The sequence below is a fragment of the Bicyclus anynana genome, chromosome 7, assembly GCF_947172395.1.
Source record: "Bicyclus anynana chromosome 7, ilBicAnyn1.1, whole genome shotgun sequence".
In the NCBI taxonomy this organism is placed as follows: Eukaryota; Metazoa; Arthropoda; class Insecta; order Lepidoptera; family Nymphalidae; genus Bicyclus; species Bicyclus anynana.
In genome coordinates, this window is record NC_069089.1 from 16,464,755 (window position 1) to 16,482,857 (window position 18,103).

General features: G+C 32.4%; 1 protein-coding gene across 4 annotated transcripts in view; it reads right to left on the bottom strand.

Annotated features, from left to right (window-relative positions):
- Positions 1–2,691: 2,691 nt before the first annotated feature.
- Positions 2,692–18,103, bottom strand: part of LOC112044101 (elongation of very long chain fatty acids protein 7) — a 90,198-nt gene continuing 74,786 nt past the window's right edge. For all 4 annotated transcript variants that reach the window (XM_052882380.1, XM_052882381.1, XM_052882379.1 and 1 more), the window contains 2 exons: positions 8,181–8,245; positions 2,692–5,776 (listed from right to left, as the gene is read on the bottom strand). In XM_052882380.1, coding sequence (XP_052738340.1) covers positions 5,422–5,776; positions 8,181–8,245 — 420 coding nt within the window. In that variant the 3' untranslated portion in view covers positions 2,692–5,421. The remainder of the gene's footprint in view (positions 5,777–8,180; positions 8,246–18,103) is intronic.

Sequence of the window (18,103 nt, forward strand, 5' to 3'; positions counted from 1 at the left end):
TCCATTCAAATTTGGTTTGGTGGGTTTGTTACAATACAAAGCGTAGGGCTACAATTTTAGGGCCAACAAATGAGAAAGGGGAGAAAAAACGTCCGAACGTCAGGTTTATTGACATTTCGCCGGGCGATAATTAAGGCTTACGACGGTTCCGTAGTACGAGGGTCTATGGAAGTTATCGACACACCGTTAAATTTTAAAGCTTGGATTTTCGTTTCAATTAGTTCGTTTCGATTGGCTCTTAAATGAGGTTGTAACAGGGTGCTCATTTTTATTGGATTTCGGCGTTTAACAGGTAGGCATTTAATGGAGATCTGTCGCATAATAAGCTGGTTGTAAAAGGAACTGCCCATCTTTTTGTGCAATACGTTTTGACTCGGGGTCTTTAATTAGCTCAAGTCTTGAATTTGTGAGGACAGTTTTAAGCTCTTTTCAAATTTATTGTAGTTTGCCTGTTTAGTTATATAAGAAAATATATCCTTTTGCCACCGAAAACTAATGACATTAATACATATTTAAAATAAAATCTTTCATATAAATCACAGAATATAGAACGCTAAATTTAATTCATAGTTCGGTGGTGTAAATTCCATACTAAAAAAAAATAAAAATTATATTATTTATAGAAATTTCATGCAAATCGGATTAGTGGTTTAGCCATGAAAGAAACAGATAGGTATACAAACTTACTTTCGGGGAAGCTAATCCTAATAACTATACAAATCATGCCCACATGGAATGGTGGCAAGAATACTGACAGCATTTACTTGTTGGACAGCCAGGCTAATCCTTTGTGCAAAAAATGAGCTAGCCCTTCTGTTAACAGTCAAGGCAACTAGTCGCGGTGAAATAATTCAGAGAAATTATTTGGTACTCCGACTCCATGGCCCAAGGGTCTCACTCACAGCGTGACGGTGATTCGTATTAAATACGACCTTCACCTATCCGTTTAAACGATGAAAAGTGTTTTATATTTAGAACTTTAAAAATATAACACGAGACAACCTGCCTCAAAAAGTCCTGGCCAAACTGCCATTAATGATAGGTAATGATTTTTAGTAATAGTTTGGCCAGGAAATTTTTTAGGCAACCTAATCGCCTAAATTAGTATTTTCTTTAACGTACTTTGTTGTAAAACACTTTTCATCCAATAAGCAGATGGGTGAAGATATATAGATTTTTTTATAAGGATCTTCTACTATTAGCACAATCACAAGCAAGCTGCAATCTCCTACTGCAGCTTAATTGCTATTGTTTTACTAAATGTTCGTGGTATAAAGTGTAGTAATACACTAAGTTTAATCGTATAGCCGTGTAAGTAGTTCCTATAAAATAAAATTATTAAATTATTAAAACAATTATTTTGCTTTATTTTACTTGCAGAGTAAGTTTTTATTTTTTATTCTTTCTTTTGCATTCTTCTCAGCTTAGCATAATGAAGAAGACGCCATCTATTACAATTTTTGCCAAACAACAACTACGTACAACTGCCATCTACTGAAAACCTTCTATAAACCTCGCCCATAACGCTGTTCAAATAGCCTCCAATAGATGACGCTACGTGTAAAAAAGTGTACGTTATTTTATGACCAAAGAGGGCCCTTCCCACTGCGCTACTTGGTCATCAAAATATCATCATCATCATCATCATCATCATCATCATCAGTAACAGTTTATGGCCGTCCATAGGCCTCTTGCATTATACTTCCAAATACCACGGTTTCGAGTCGCCACCATCCAGCGGCTCCCTGCAACTGGCTTGATGTCTTCGGTCCACTTAGTGGCGGGTCGACCAAATTTATCAATCATAAAAGCCTCGATAGCTTTACGGTAGGAGTAGTTGGATTATCACCAAGGGGTGGTGGTTCGATTCCCGCCCCGTTGGTCTATTGTCGTACCCACTTCTAATACAGTCTTTCCCGATTGGTTGGAGGGAAATGGGAATATTGGATATATTATAAAAGATATGGCAAATATTCTTTTTTTTTATTTAAATATATTATTTCTGCTGATTTTGATCTTCATTGTGACTCCACTCTATGATTTATGCATTGGTGAAAACCGTATAAAAATTTGTTCAGTAGAGTTTATTTGAAATAAACAGTAAACGGACAGTATCTGGAATATTGTTTTGTAATGGTAACTACTAAGTGACAATAATAATTTAATAGAAGATCCGAATTAAAAACGACCTTCACCCATCTGTTTAATGAATGAAGTGTTTTATATCTTGATCCGCGGCTATGCCGATTGAGGTTTTCTTAATTGGTCCAGGTCTGGCTGGTGGGAGGCTTCAGCCGTGGCTAGTTACCACCCTACCGGCAAAGACGTACCGCCAAGCGATTTAGCGTTCCGGTATGTGCCGTGTAGAAACCGAAAGGGGTGTGGATTTTCATCCTCCTCCTAACAAGTTAGCCCGTTTCCATCTTAGATTGCATCATCACTTACCATCAGGTGACATTGTAGTCAAGGGCTCACTTGTAAATAAAAAAAATCCTGCATTGCGAGTAAATTGCCTAAAAATTTCCTGGCCAAACTATCATTAACCATTATTAACTATCATTAATATCATTAATGATAATTTGGCCAGGAGTTTTTGGGGTAACCTACTTAGGTATCTACTTTTTTTTGTCTAAATCGTAGCAAACTGCTGAGAAGTACGAAATGCCAAAGTGAACAATAAAACAAGTTACATAGTTAAATATAGTTTTTAATAATGTAAAAAAGTAAACATTTACAAATAGGTATAATAAAGTCGTAGGTATATTCGTACTAAAATAATTTCCTTAAAAGTATTTATTTTTCACAACTGACTGATACATTGGCTTTTAAAATATTTTCAGTACACGTTTAACGGTACCCTTCCACCGGGAGCTATAATATAATCGGCTTTTAATTATATTAAAAGAGCCACAAACAATATGCCGTATAATACTGTTTTTACCTTTCTTCACAAGCTAGACTTTAGCCAGAAATATTTTAAAAATAATTTGAATCTCTTAGTAAGCATTGAACCGATTTTCATGAACTTTCTGAACTTTTGAATTTGAACTTTTGAACATTAAATTGACAACAACGTTTTCTTAAAATAAATGTTTTGCAGTAGGTATAAGGTACTAACTCGTAGATTAAATTTACAATTTCGTATATTAAATTTACAATATTTACATTTATACCTAAGATTAAATAAAGCTTTATATTGGACGGATACAAAGTAAAGGACGGAAGAATGAGGTAGATGAAATTATAAAAAAAACAGATAAATAAAAAAAGAAATATAGCTTGGAGAAAAATCACTGTACAAAAACTATATATAGCACCAAAATGGTAACTAACACTATAATATATTTGTGAAAATACTTTAAAAACTTAATTTTCAACAAGAACTTTCTTACGTTAGGTTTTAAAATTAATTATAGCAATCTGAAACTCACAGGACGTCAAAATATTATGCAGTTTATCCATACAACTATACAGAGTAAAGGAGTGGCCAAATCGGATATCGAATAAATGGCAGACCGTTATGGTGGTACAGTAAAAAATGTAACTATTTAGTTATTATCTCGTATATATTTTTTATCGCTACGCATCTTAACTCTGTAATGTTATGTGCTGAGCTTTATACGATTGCAGACTTCAGCGCAATTTTATTATTGTAGTTGTTTTGTTTCCTTTACTCCATAAATGGAATTGTAATAAGTTAATCAACTAACTAAATCTTTTATTGATTCAATAAAAGACTTATTTTAAGTAGATTACCATTATTATAGTGTATGTACAAAGTCTTTTGGGGCTTAATTAAAGATCTCAATTTCCATACAAGATGCTCTCTTTCTTAAACACAATAGTGTACCTTTACATTGGCCTCTGAAATTTCTGAGCATAATCATCATGCCAATGCTTCTGGCATATAAAACTCGTTGTATGTACTCAACTGAGTGTGGTATGTGGTACATACTCCTACGCTATTTTTTAGGTGCTAAAAATAGACAGGATCGTTGGAGCGTTATATATAGTTTTTTTTTTAAATAAACCAAAAATCCAGTAAAACACTGTAATATTTATGGCTTAATATGCAAAAAACATTCTAAAATATCACATACCCACTTGAAGATAATATCAAACTTAAATAACATAATTGTCTTGAAATTGTTGGTAACCTCTGGTATTGTAAAATTTCAAAAAGTTTTTATGTTGCATTTCAAAAACCCTCTTAACAAAGTTGTTATAATCATGTTTTCTTCCAAAAATCCTTATTTTGAAATTGTTTAAGCACATTCCATATTAAAAATCCTAAAAAGTAATATTCAAAATTCACTAGTCCCTTGTAAAATCTTATAATTATTGTAATTCTTACTAACAATTGCTTTTCTTTTTTACACTATAATATAATTATTACAACATTCCTATCCTTGTAATATTATTATAATCGGTCAAGGTTTTATTTGATTTTAATAATTTGTATCGTTTTTGTTTAAATGCATATAACGGATATGAGTAACTTTTTGAATCAATTAAATAATTAAGAAAATAATCAAATATGCTTAGTAAATGTATCGTAACTAAAACATTTGCCTTACATTTAGTACAAACTCAAATCAAATTTTTTTGATAAGAGATGTCCAAAAAGTACAATAAATATTATAAATGTTTGCTTCACATCAATCGTCTAAATTATTGAACGCATTTAAATTTAATTTTTACTTAAAATTATTCACGAAAGTGTTGAGAATAAATTTAAGTAATTTTTTCATTGAATTCACCGAAATTTGTCTAAAAAATTGTATTTAATTACGATATAGTCGCTTCTATTCATTTGTTTATTGCTTTAAAGTGTTTGCTTTGATATAATCTAATTAAAATGATCTTTTTAATTAAAAAGTACAATCAAATGGTTTCGAATACACATTAATTAGAATTTCGAATTTTGCCGCAAATTTACAATTGCGGTCGATTATAATTATTAGAAAAAGTTTCTCTCGTTCAAATTATGTTTTTTCTCGCGTTACGTTTTCGTAATTTAAATCGTTATTCCACTCGGAAATTATTCGGAAATTGTTTCTAATGTTGTTCACTGTAATTTTGTATTACGCAATACCTTTCAAAAATCATATGTTTTTACTTACGTAGACATTCAATTATTACATGAGCCATCTAATTACTATTTAACTTGAGCCTTCAGTTTGGATACTTGTAAGTAAAAGCCTACCAAAATACAACCTCCTTTCTAATTTTTAATACAATGTATGTTAAATATTATAACTGCCTTATCATCTTTTATTTGTCGTAATTTCTTAAAGTTAAATGACATTAATTTTTATTGTCATACCATTCAGCAATAGTCTTTGTACCGTTCGTTTCTCTTAAGATATTTACAAAAGTCTTATTAATCACTTTCACACTGTCTTTTGTTTAATCATCGGACTAATGCACTTTTTCTTTGACAATGTGACCGTTGGCGTATCCATTCGTTATACTACTCTCGGTGACGTGATTCATCATGGCTTGGCCATTGGTTGTCGCATGGCCATTGCTTGTCGCGTGGCCATTTGCCACAACGTGGCCATTGGTCGTGGCGTGACCATTTCCTATCGCAGTGCCGTTGGTTATTGCGAAGCCATTGGTTTTAACGTTGCCATTTGCAATGTAGCCATTGTTGTTATTATTGTAAGCATCAACTTTCTGCTTCGGTTTGTCTCTCTTGTAAGCCTGTATGTAGAAGTTTGTGAATAGCACGATGAATATCGACGAGTGAAGTATCAGACCGGATGCGATGATTCTGTAACAAATGGTACGCATCATTAAGGTCAAAGAAGTGATTCAACATCTTTTTGTGAAGATAATGACGACGTTGTACATAGTACATTATTCTAGTAGTTGTAGTAGTAGGTTTCTTGTACACGACTCGTCGTTGAAACTATTTTCGTCGTTTTCATATTATATATCTGTGACCAGAAATATTATTAGAGCCGTGATAGCCCAGTGGATATGACCTCTGCCTCCGATTTCAGAGGGTGTTGGTTCGAATCCGGTCCGGGGCATGCACCTCCAACTTTTCAGCTGTGTGCATTTTAAGAAATTAAATATATCGTGTCTCAATCGGCGAAAGAAAACATCGTCAGGAAACCTGCATACCAGAGAATTTCTTAATTCTCTGCGTGTGTGACGTCTGGCAATCCGCATTGGGCCAGCGTGGTGGACTATTGGCCTAACCCCTCTCATTCTGAGAGGAGACTCGAGCTAATTTTATAATTTTTCCGCTTAGTATTAGTTTAAGACCTTATTTCTCAATTTTATAAGTGTAAAAATATAGTGTTTATGTCATCTGTCTCATCAAACCAACATTTTACTAAATCTGAGGTCCGATTCATGGCATTACAAATTTTGGGAGAATAAAAATAGAAATTTCTATTAAAACACGGCCGTTTATGACAAATATGGTGTTTCTCAAACATTAAACACCTTTGAGACATGTAACAAGTCGTTTGAAAGTTAATACAATTAAGCTACAATCAGCTCACACAACTAAAGGCCTTAGAGAGTGGACGATTTACGGACTACATTTAACTGTGATAAATTTACCTGACATCAACATATACGGTTTAAAATTAAAGCGCACTAATAACAGTCATCCAAATTACAAAGTAACTCATCAGAACGGATGTGATATGACGTAACTTGTAAGATGGAGACGATTATGACTACGATGCACATCACGAGAACCTGACAAAATAGGTATTCTTTAATCTCTCTTTTGACGATTTTTTCGGCGTAATTTTTAATAGAAAAGTTCTGGGTTCAATTTTTACTTAGGACTTTTACATTTTCTAAATTCACTCAAATATAGTCGGCTGGTAGGCGGCAGTTAATCTACTACCCAATCAGCACCGAGTAAAGCTGTATTAACAAGTGAGCATTCCGGTATGATGCCGGACATTCACACAGAAAGTAAAACTATAAGAAACGTAAACAGTAATTGTTATTAATTGTAAATTATAATACTGTATGACTTTTTCAAAAGAGCAACTGTTGAGTTTCTTGCCGGTATCTTCTCAGCAGAACCTGCCTTCCGAACCGGTGGTAGAATCTTTACAAATAGTCAACTGACGTGTCAAAAGTGCTTGTAAACTGAGCCTACTTGAAATAAATGATTTTTGATTTTGATTTTTGCCGCGTTGAAAGCAGACTGTCAGAGGTAATGGGCAGGGGCGTAGCTACCGTCATTTTAGCCGTAACAATGTTATGGCCCCCCGGACTATAGGGGCCCCTTCGTATAAAAGCAAAAATTACTAAAATGTTCACAATCTCACTTATTCTTATACTTCTTAGAGAGTAGGTATTCTATGCATCAGTAGTGGTCACTTCAGAAATGACACAAATCAAAAATCGCTTTAAACGACTGTTTTCGAGTTGCAAGCCTAATAATTGTAAACTTTCTACATAGGTCACTTTACTTCACTGTCATATTTATTATATGCAAGATTTTTAATTTTATTTTGTGAGAAAACTTTACCTCTGATTCATCATCATTATCAATTTCACTTTTTTAAAATTCAGCTCACTGTTGAGCTCGAGTCTCCTATCAGTATGAGAGGGGTTAGGCCAATAGTCCAACACGCTGGTCCAATGGCGGATTGGCAGACTTCACACATGCAGAGAATTAAGAAAATTCTCTGGTATGCAGGTTTCCTCACCATTTTTTTCCTTTACCGTTTGAGACACGAGATATTTAATTTCTTAAAATGCACACAACTGAAAAGCTGGAGGTGCATGCTCCGGACCGGATTCGAACCCACACCCTTCGGAATCGTAGGCAGAGGTCATATCCACTATCACGGCTCTTACCTTGAAAGGTACCCTATAATTCAATGCCCCTCTTACAGGGCACTCCATGGCATGCTACCACTGGGTATGGATATTAACTTGTACCTTTTCCAAGTATCTAAGCCCGTCCATGTTAGACTGCATTTTCAATTAGCATATTCAAATATCATCAAAATCGCAGCCAACCTACCTACCTTCATTGTCTTTGATTAAAAAAATATTTTATATGCTTAAACTTTTTTAGGTACCATATCGTAAATTTAAATTAACACCCCAGATATTACATATTACACAGTCAAATATGTATGTAAAGTAATACTTTATAAAATAAACTGACAAATGATTATAAAATTACTTACTTTGGATAACCACAATCGTATACTAGTGCACTGATAGAATGAAACAGCACCATGAAGAATTGGATCTGAAAACAAAATAAATCGGATTTAAAATAATTTAATAAAACCTTATAATAAGAAAAATAAAACTAAATATCATACAAATAAATATACCCAGCACGTAAGTGTATTTTGTCTTTTAAAGGTTATTCTGACGAAAGATTTGTCAATCGTTTAACAACTAGTAATAATTTCCATAGAACATGGTCTAGGTACGCATAATGTTGTCTAGATTTATTGCCGTCTACTTGAAAGGATTGATAAGTTGCCGCTTGCTCAAGTTGCGAACCAGTGTTCACTTTATTTTATTGAGATTCAACAAATTAAATTTTCGATTATGATTTTCAAATCATACATAGTTGTGATAACCAATCAAGTAATACCAATTAATATTTTTAAATTTGTTGTTGAAATTTGATGAGAAAAGTTCAAGAACGTAATATTTTACGTAAACTTAAAAGTTAGATCTTTGCATGAAATAAATACCATTCTTGACCGCAGCTAAAGTGTTATTTAATGTTCAGAGATTAGTAATGCATGCTAAAAGATAATTATCGTAAATTAAATTATAAAATGAAAGTGAAACCGTTATTGTTAAGAGAAATAAATTTGACCTTGAGATAACTATTTAGTAAGAAATATTTAGTTAGTAAATTAAGAACTTTCGCACCAGTACAATGCTCCAAAAGGATCATTAAATGATTAGTATTCAAAATATTAGATTAAAAATAAAACAAATGAAATGCTACTAAAAAATGCGTGACCTTCGTTAATTGATGTTATAAAACATTTCTCTTCCACAAACGTTTCTACTGAATTAAAAATCGATTGGAATGCATTAATTATTCCACATTTATCACTACAGTTTGATAATGCATACGTCGTAGTGTATATTAACGACTTGTTTATCTTAGTCGGTCCTGATGGTGAAATTGCATCAAAACTGGTCGGTTAGGTTTTTTTAACGAGCACCCTTGGTGACCTAAATACAACCAGTATAAAATGTAATTCAGTGAGTATAAAAATCTTAACAGATAAAAATCAAGTTATCAAGAATCTAGTAAAAGTAATCTAATGACGTGGTAGCTGAAAATCGAATTTATGTTAACGTTCGATTAATTTAATAAAAAAAAATAATAATTTAAAAATTAAAGTAATTACTCAAATCAAGTGTCTTTCGTAAACATTCGCTCTCTAAATATAATGTATTGCGGTTAATAATGAATGAACATTTAAGGTTGATAAAATAATATGAAACGGCAAACCATAAAGATTGTAAATTCTGTGGTTGCGTGTAGACTAACTGGGTAATTGTTATGTTTGTCCTTCTATAGTTCTTTCTTGTTAACATTTTCTGTAGTACTACTGTAATATTGTTACTTAACCAGCAATATTTCGTATTAATTGTACACAATTGAACTTGCAGTTGATAAAGATTGACTGACAGCCTGCAATAGCCAGACAAACCTTTAGAAATTGGACTGTAGTACTTTTGAGGGGTAGCAGATTAAAAAAATTCAAAAATTCAAAATTCTAATTTAATTTATTGCTAAAATGCGGTAATGTACAAATGTTAATTTGGTGTGGCTAGTCACAATCTGTCTAATAGTCGTGCAATAATTAAAACAAATAAACAACAATAATAATAGTAATTAAATAAAACAATGTTATAAAATCCTTTATTGCACATTGCACAGCAAAAACTAAAATTCGTCAATCGTGTAATTTAGACCTTTTGAAATATCAAGTTTGATTATTTGTAAAGACTACCACCGGTATGGAAGGCAGGTTCTGCTCTAAAAAGCAAGCAAGAAACTCAATAGTTACTCTATTGAAAAGAATACATATAATAATAAAATAATTAAAATTGTTAACACCACAAAGTAGCTCCCTGCCTGTTTGAAGGTAGAAGCATGTCCAATGCTCCAAGCTTCAAGGGATTCATCAATTGTGTAGTTACCTCAATGATTCATTGCCATAATATGAGACAATATCATAGACCCCATCGCCTATTACTTAACTTCGTTGCAACTTTTCAAAAACAACGTTAAACATAAAACTTCAAGGGTCTATCGAAGAGTTGCCTCAAATCTAAAAGTCTATCGACTGGAGATCTGAATATTCATTAAGAAGAATAAAAAATATGTTTTATACTTGGACTGTTACTATCTAGAAACCTACCTTTACCTACTTACTTTTCAAAGCTATCTTTCAAAGCTACCACGGTCAAAACTCCATAATTGGCTGCACGTACGTAGGTTAGGTACTTACTTACCTATGACATCATCATCATCATGGGTTGATAAACTCTCAGTATTGATAAAATGAGGTATGTGTGGCTAATGCAGGCTGTCGCTGACTGAGCCACACCCATCTTAGTGGCACTTTCTTTTGTAATTACGAGTATAATCTAAAGCGTCATGGTGGTCTCATGTCATGTAACATTCCATCTCGCTTTAAAAAGTTTATTATTACAGTTTCAAGGCAATTTCCAAAATTCAAAATCATTTAATGCCAGAATGCGGTAATGTACAGATGTTAAATTAGTGTGGCTCAGTCACAATCTGCCTAATAGGCGTGCAAGAATTACAATAAACAAATAAAAAAATAATAATAATAAAATTAAAACTTGGTTGCCCGGGCACTCGAATGTCCTGCAGCGGAAGGGTTAATATTTTTTTTCAATTTTTAATAGTGTTTTGTATTATATTTTGTATGCATAATATTGTTAATAAAATTAAAAAATAAATGGAACAATGTCAAACATATTATGTTACATTTTTTATATAAAAACATTAATCCTTTAGAAATTTATCAATCCTGTAATATCCTTTATCCATTAGAATTTTGTGTATTCTGCCCTTAAATTGCTCAGCAAAAACAAAAACATGTTACACCTGGTTGAAATTATTCATTTTGAATATTAGATTTTTACGATTAGTTAACTAACAATATTGCACATAATTGTCGTATAAAATTTTGGACGTAAATGAAAGTTAACGTGCATTATAACTTTCACAAAATAATATTGTAGTTTTGAATAAGAAGATATTCTGTTATGAAATGCGTTTATTGGTTGCTTTCGTTGGAAATTAAAATTATGAATAGATATAATGACAAATAGATGCTTCCATATGAAATCAAGTTTTATTGTTGACTAGTATTTGTGATACAATATCACTTGGCCACAACAATGATAAGTCATAATACGGTTGTTTTATTTCGGGAAAAAGACAAAGAAGAAGAATTTAAAAATAAAAATTACCATGCAAAGCCGGCCTTATTGCTATAAGCAATCACGAACAGGCAACGCTTGTAAAATCCTCATGGACATCCTCAACAGATAGTGTCGGACTCCTACCGGGTCAGACCCTCAAGGAACTGGTGCTTCTGCAGTTTTGGCCCTGTATTCGATTGTTAAAACGTAACCGTAAAATAAAGGTTGAAAATACTAAGAAACTGAAGAACACAAAATTGCAACGTCAAAAAAAACATTTTTTCACAATTATCTGAAATCTTATCTAAATATTGTATCTAAATATCTAAATATTTTTCATTTGTTCGCATTATTATTAGAATATACTTGAGATACTTTATTACTATATTACACTTATTGAAACTTTCAATCTAAATAAGTAGTTCGTTCAATTATTAAGGTAAAAACACAGAACAGAAAACGCTAAAGCTAAAAGTGTAAAAAACGATTTTCGAAGGTTATTTTGTAGACTAAATTAATTTATTTTCAATCTGTATAGATCAAATCTAGACCTATCTGAGACTTTATTAATGCTAGACAAAGGTTAAGAGCGAGCTTATTTTTGATGAATTACAACCAATAAGGTTAATTGCAAAAAATATTTATTTATCTATAAAGTTGCAAAGCTTAAGTCGAAGGAGATAAAGACGATTCGTTGAAATTTATGAGAATGTTAGAACCGAGGAAGTCGTTATTAAAAATAATGTTATTGTAATTAAGGACCAAACGAATTTACCTGGAAGTGAAGTTCGATCATAATTATATGATCAGCTCACTCGACCCGATTTATAAATAAGCTGCAGCAGAGGAGTATACTACAATATGTTAACTTAAATCGGGTCGAGTGAGTTGAGAAATATAATAATAAGTTGGCTATTAAATAGACCTGATATAGTGCTAGTCCATCGTTCAGAGCGTCGTGCAATAATTGTTGATATTACAGTTCCACATGACGATAATCTGGTTAAAGCCGAAAAGGAAAAAATATCAAAATACTTGAACCTTGCTCATGAGATTACCGCCATGTGGAATGTTGAGTCAACTTTTATTGTTCCGATAGTTGTTTCAGTCAATGGTCTTATAGCGAAAAGCTTCGATCAACACCTTAATCAACACATCAATCACCATCACCTTGGATCAAGAGTCGGATGCAAAAGGCAGTGATTTTTGAGACGGCGCGTATTGTGAGGAGGTTCCTCACTCTGACCATCGGTTGCTTGGGCACTCGAATGTCCCGCAGCGGGAGGGTGGATTTTTTTATAATTTTTTAATAATGTTTTGTATTTTATACTTATATTGTTAAAAATATAAAAAAGAAGTAATAAATAAATAAGAGAAAAAAAAAGTTGGCTAAAGACAGACTAGTTAAACTCGATAATTTGCATATAATTTTTCTTATAACAAAAAAGACTACAGCTTGAGAAATTCAGTTTTACCAAGCGTAACAATTTAACTAACATTTTTTAGATCAAGGCGAATAATTTCCATGATAGGGCCTTGAAGTGTATTATGTTATTTAGATGTTGATGCTTTCAACTTTCTCTCACTTTCAATTTTAGCATTCGTACATACGCAGCCTCTATTATTGTTAGTATCGATCTGATGAGAGAGTATAGGCACAGATGTTTTAAAATTAAAACCGGTCACATTCTACTTAACGACTTTTATTAAAGTGTTTTCTTCAACAGGTTCAAGTTTGACTTAATCTCAGCTTACGGTAGTTAGTGAAGAGGTATGACAAACTTAACGACCCATCACTTTACCTTGAAAGGGGAAAGTACATCTCGGTTTGCTAATATGATATTTATTTTTCATTCATCGACGAATTTACGCTTGCCTGCGATTTCACCTGTTGTTAAGTGACGTCGCAGTCTTAGGTGGCATCTCGCTGAATTAGTAGTACGTTTTATATACCCTTGACTGGTACATCGACTTCTCACCAAAACGCTAAATAGTGGGAACCATTATTTCAGGATGAAAACTAGCCTACATGTTGATCAATAATTTCATCATCTCCCAGTGAAAGACCCATCAAAATCGGTTTAGCCATTCCAAAGATTAGCCCGGACAAACTGAAAGACAGACTGACACTTTAATTTCATAAATATGTATTGTTGATGATAGAGTAGGTGCAATTGTCCGATGCTCTTGCACACGAAGTAAGCGGATAAATCTATAACTGCAATGAGTCAATCGCAATTTGCTTGCAACACTTCCTTCTGGTACTAGCAGTAGATGCAGTTCGAGGAATTCTTTGCCACTGCACTAAAATCTAATTATCTAGTTTTCACTGCATCCGAAGGTCTCACTACTGGTAGAATGTTCTCGGTAATACAGCTAGGGTTGCCAATATTTTAATGAATATTTTTCGTTAATGTGTTTTGGGATTCTAGAACTATAGTTAACAGTTAGGTCATCCTCAAATAATTGTTTTGTTACATGCTAAAAGCAAAGTTTTTTGTAGATCTATAAAAATTTGCAGATCTATGATATTTTATAATTTACACAACAGTGCACAAAATCAATTAACGAAACTTTTGATAATTTAATTAATACTGCAATTCTTTAAGTTAGCTATTATAAATACTTTTACGTAATATTCGAGTTTTAATATCTTCATGCTTAAATGACCGGACTTAAATCAAACAGTGCTTGGGTTCGATCACCACCAGCTGAACTATCATCATATTATCATTAAATACAGGATTAACGATACTGTATTCAGGATGGAATATGAATCTACGATGGAGGTGAAAATGAAAAATAGAATGGAGGATAGGGAAAATGAAATATCGGTAATATAACAACAATATGTGGTTAAAATCTTAGAAACATAGCTAGAAAATTTGGCTTTGTATTAATATTAATTAATTAGTAGGTGTAGTATATGTCAACAGCCTTGACTATCAATAGATTAGTCTATAAATACAAGCTTCGAACAAGAGGGTGGCAGTTGCATTTGGGCGTTGCGTCTTCTTTTCTCATACGCACGGCTAAGGTTTGGAATACCCTTCCCAAGTCTGTGTTTCCTGAATATTATAACTTGGGTATCTTCAAAACAAGAGTGAATAGGCACCTTCTAGGCAAGCGTGTCCCATCTTAGACTGTATCTACACTTACCATCAGGTTAGATCACGGTCAAACGCGAGCCTATTTGCATTAAAAAAAAAAGTGCGTGTAACTAAGTTGATATACTGTTCAACCCAGAGGAAGTAATTAACCGAGTGATCAACTGATCATCAGATAGTACGCAAATATTTCAGTAGGAATAAATAAAACAGTATTTTTAACTAAAGCGTAACTGATAACCCTGAGTACAACAGCCAGCAGAGAAAGGATATAACGTTCCGCTTGCAGTGTTGAAATCGCTGAATGTTGCCCTCAACGCTCGATACCGTGCCTTATTGCTGTACTAGCTGCCGACCGCTACTTTACTCTATTGATTTGTTTTTGGTTATTTGATAAACGAATGATAAAGTTGGGAGTCAACAATAAGTTTAATCATTACCATACTGTTGTGCAGGCCAACTTTCTGCAACTTTCAAATGTATTGTCAGTATCAATGTGCTACATCATAGGCTTTTATTTACAATTTTGAAAGCACAGCACACAGTTTTTTTATGAATTAGCCTTTATGTGGTTTTAAAACTTAAACTCTAATCAAAAGAGTTTCTCTGCAAAGAAATTCAACATTTTGCTAAATTGTAAAAACCTTCTAAGCTGTTGGCGGATTACATGAGTGGATAAGCTAAGCCATCATCAGAGTAAATTCAGGATTTTTACTAAAAAAGATTACAAAAGTAGTAAAGTAAAGTTATTTTATCAAAATCATTAAAGTGTGAAAAAAGTGTGTGAAACATTCATAAATCTGCCTTCAATTATAATAATGAAATACAAAACAGGACTTTATAAAATTAAGTATATTTTTTTCATTAAACCTTACGTACAAGCAAACTTTTCACTATATTACAATTTAGCCGTGGCTTTGTAATTCGACCTTGTCCTTATCATCTTTTATATCAGTGTTATGAAAACTTTGATGCTTATCGTATTTATCATCACAATTATTTTCTTTGTTTTTTTATATTTTATTTTGTTCATATTGTGTCATCAAAAATATGTTCTTTTAAATCGTTTCCTTTGACGTCTAATATTTAGGAAGTTTCTTTACTTTTCATTTATTTTGTTTTCATTTCTTTACTTTTCGTTTAGAATTAATTACTATTTTCTTATTTATCATATTTATCTTATTACCTATTATTATTTGTTACGCTACCTTACAAATCAAAAAATGGAATGCGCCCCATATTACTACATGTACTATTAGTTCTTGAATAACACTATTGGAGTATGTAATAACAAAATGATATGAAAATTAAATATTTAGTATTTTATCAAGCTTTACGTTCGGTAAAAGATCAATTTTCTTGTAAGTTATATTGTCTATATTTAAAGTGATAACTGATACTATTGGCTCACTTCTGTTATTGTTGATTTCTATGTAAAACTGTGCAATTACTTTGAATGGTAGTTACCACATCTGATGTTTCAATATCATCAAAGTATAAAATTGCATTCATCGATCAATTTTTTCCATTGAGTTCATTGAAAAGCTTGTTGCAAAATATTATCTTCTAATAGTTACGTTATATTTTATTTAAAGACTAGACAAATTTTTATATCAATAATATCTATCAAATTCTTTACTATTAAATACCATTGAACATATTGTTATTCTTAACATACCATCAGGAAATCTAGATATCTAAAACGATTGATAAAGAATTACGATAACTCGATTTCAATTGGGTTCTTTTTGTGACAAAATCGCCATGAAATACTAGCAAAACATTAAACAACTCTAGCGTGAAATTTCATTGTATTTAGCAAGTCGTAAACGTAGTGGTTCATTCAAAAGTGCTCAAATAATAAATTATTTTTTACAATTTGATTATAACTGATTTAATCTTAATAACCTGACCTTGCGAGAAAATTAAGTATAATAATTATTGTGATTATAAACTATAATGAAATGGAATGAAACATAATTTTTTGCAAAGTAGTAATCGCAAGTACGTAATTATTTCTCCTTAAATGAGACACATTTGAATAATACATATTGTCACTTGTTTTGAAAAACAATCACGTTAAGAGTACTTTAAAATAATATTATACATTATTACTGATTTAATGGTTAACAAATGGGAAATCACCGATTAAATCACAAAGATGAAATCGATCCATTATAATAACAAATTCAAGGCAAATGTTTTGGGGACTGCATTAGGTATCGGACAAAGAGATTTATCAAACAGATTTAACTTCCTGTTTGTGTTAAGCTTATATTATGTTTTATCGACATACATATTATAATCTTTTCGGGAATATTAATAAAACAAAATTCGTTACTGTAAGTTAAATCACTGGATTGAAATAAAATAACAATGGGTCCAAAAAACAATATATAACTTATTGATTTATATTGTCACAGTTATTATAATCGAGTGTCACTTGTCACATTACCACTATGATTGTAATTAAAGTTTCTTAATCAAGTCTTCTGTAGTTGCCACCGTTTGGCCTTGTTCCAGTATTTGTCTCTTTTGTTATAGCGTTGTACAATACTTTATCGTAAATTTTCTTTTTATTCTAACCGATCTTGCAGCCGTTGGCGCGGAGTTGGCATTTGGTTACATGGTCATGGGAACTGATAATTCAATGATGTTTACATTTGCAGTCATCGCTGCGATAATTAGTCACTTTGGTGGTAATGTCATCAAATGTTAGGATTAATCTTGGCTTAAATATTCTGAGAATCATGAACAGGTTCGTTAATTTTGATGAAATTATTCAATTACTTAGTTGTATTTGGTATTATGCATGTCTTTTTAAACGCATATATATTTAGTTATTCTTGATAATTAGCATAGCAAGTGATAGTACCTACTAATTTTATGAATCTTTACAACAATTACAAATAAAAATCAGACTATCATTATAAAGGCGAAAGTTTGTCTGAGTGTGTATATTTTTTACTTCATCACGTCGCAACTACTTGAATTGAGAAAGATTGATTGAAGATGACCCTGAATTAACACACGCCATAGACATGTCGAAATAATCTATGATTTCCGCTGGATTTGTGAAAGAACGCGAAAGAATTTTCGTGCGTCCGCCACTACTTAATTCGCTATTTGAAAGTATCAATAGATCATAGTAAGTAACACATTCAGTCATTTCAAAGTTTACAGATTGATAATCCACTATACCAGTTTCTGAGTCCGATCATATTATCTCGACGACTAAATTGATCCGCCAGTTAAACTGAGTACCAATATAGCGGAAAATCCTTTCTATTACAAACCCACTTTAGCGCGAGTACTTAACTATATCCTAACAATTTTGCGCAACTTTCCGTCTCAAGGAATTCGGGGTGTGGTGTTGGAAGGCCTTATTCGTTTGGGAATGTGGAAAATCCTGCGGACCACGGATGTCTTGCACATTACGATTTAATTTGGGCTTAGAAACGTTGGCTCATTCATTTAAGGGCTCGTTAACGCGTTGGCTCATTCACTTAAGGGCCTGTTAACACATGGGCTTGTGATGTTGCCGATAATTGTTGTTAGCA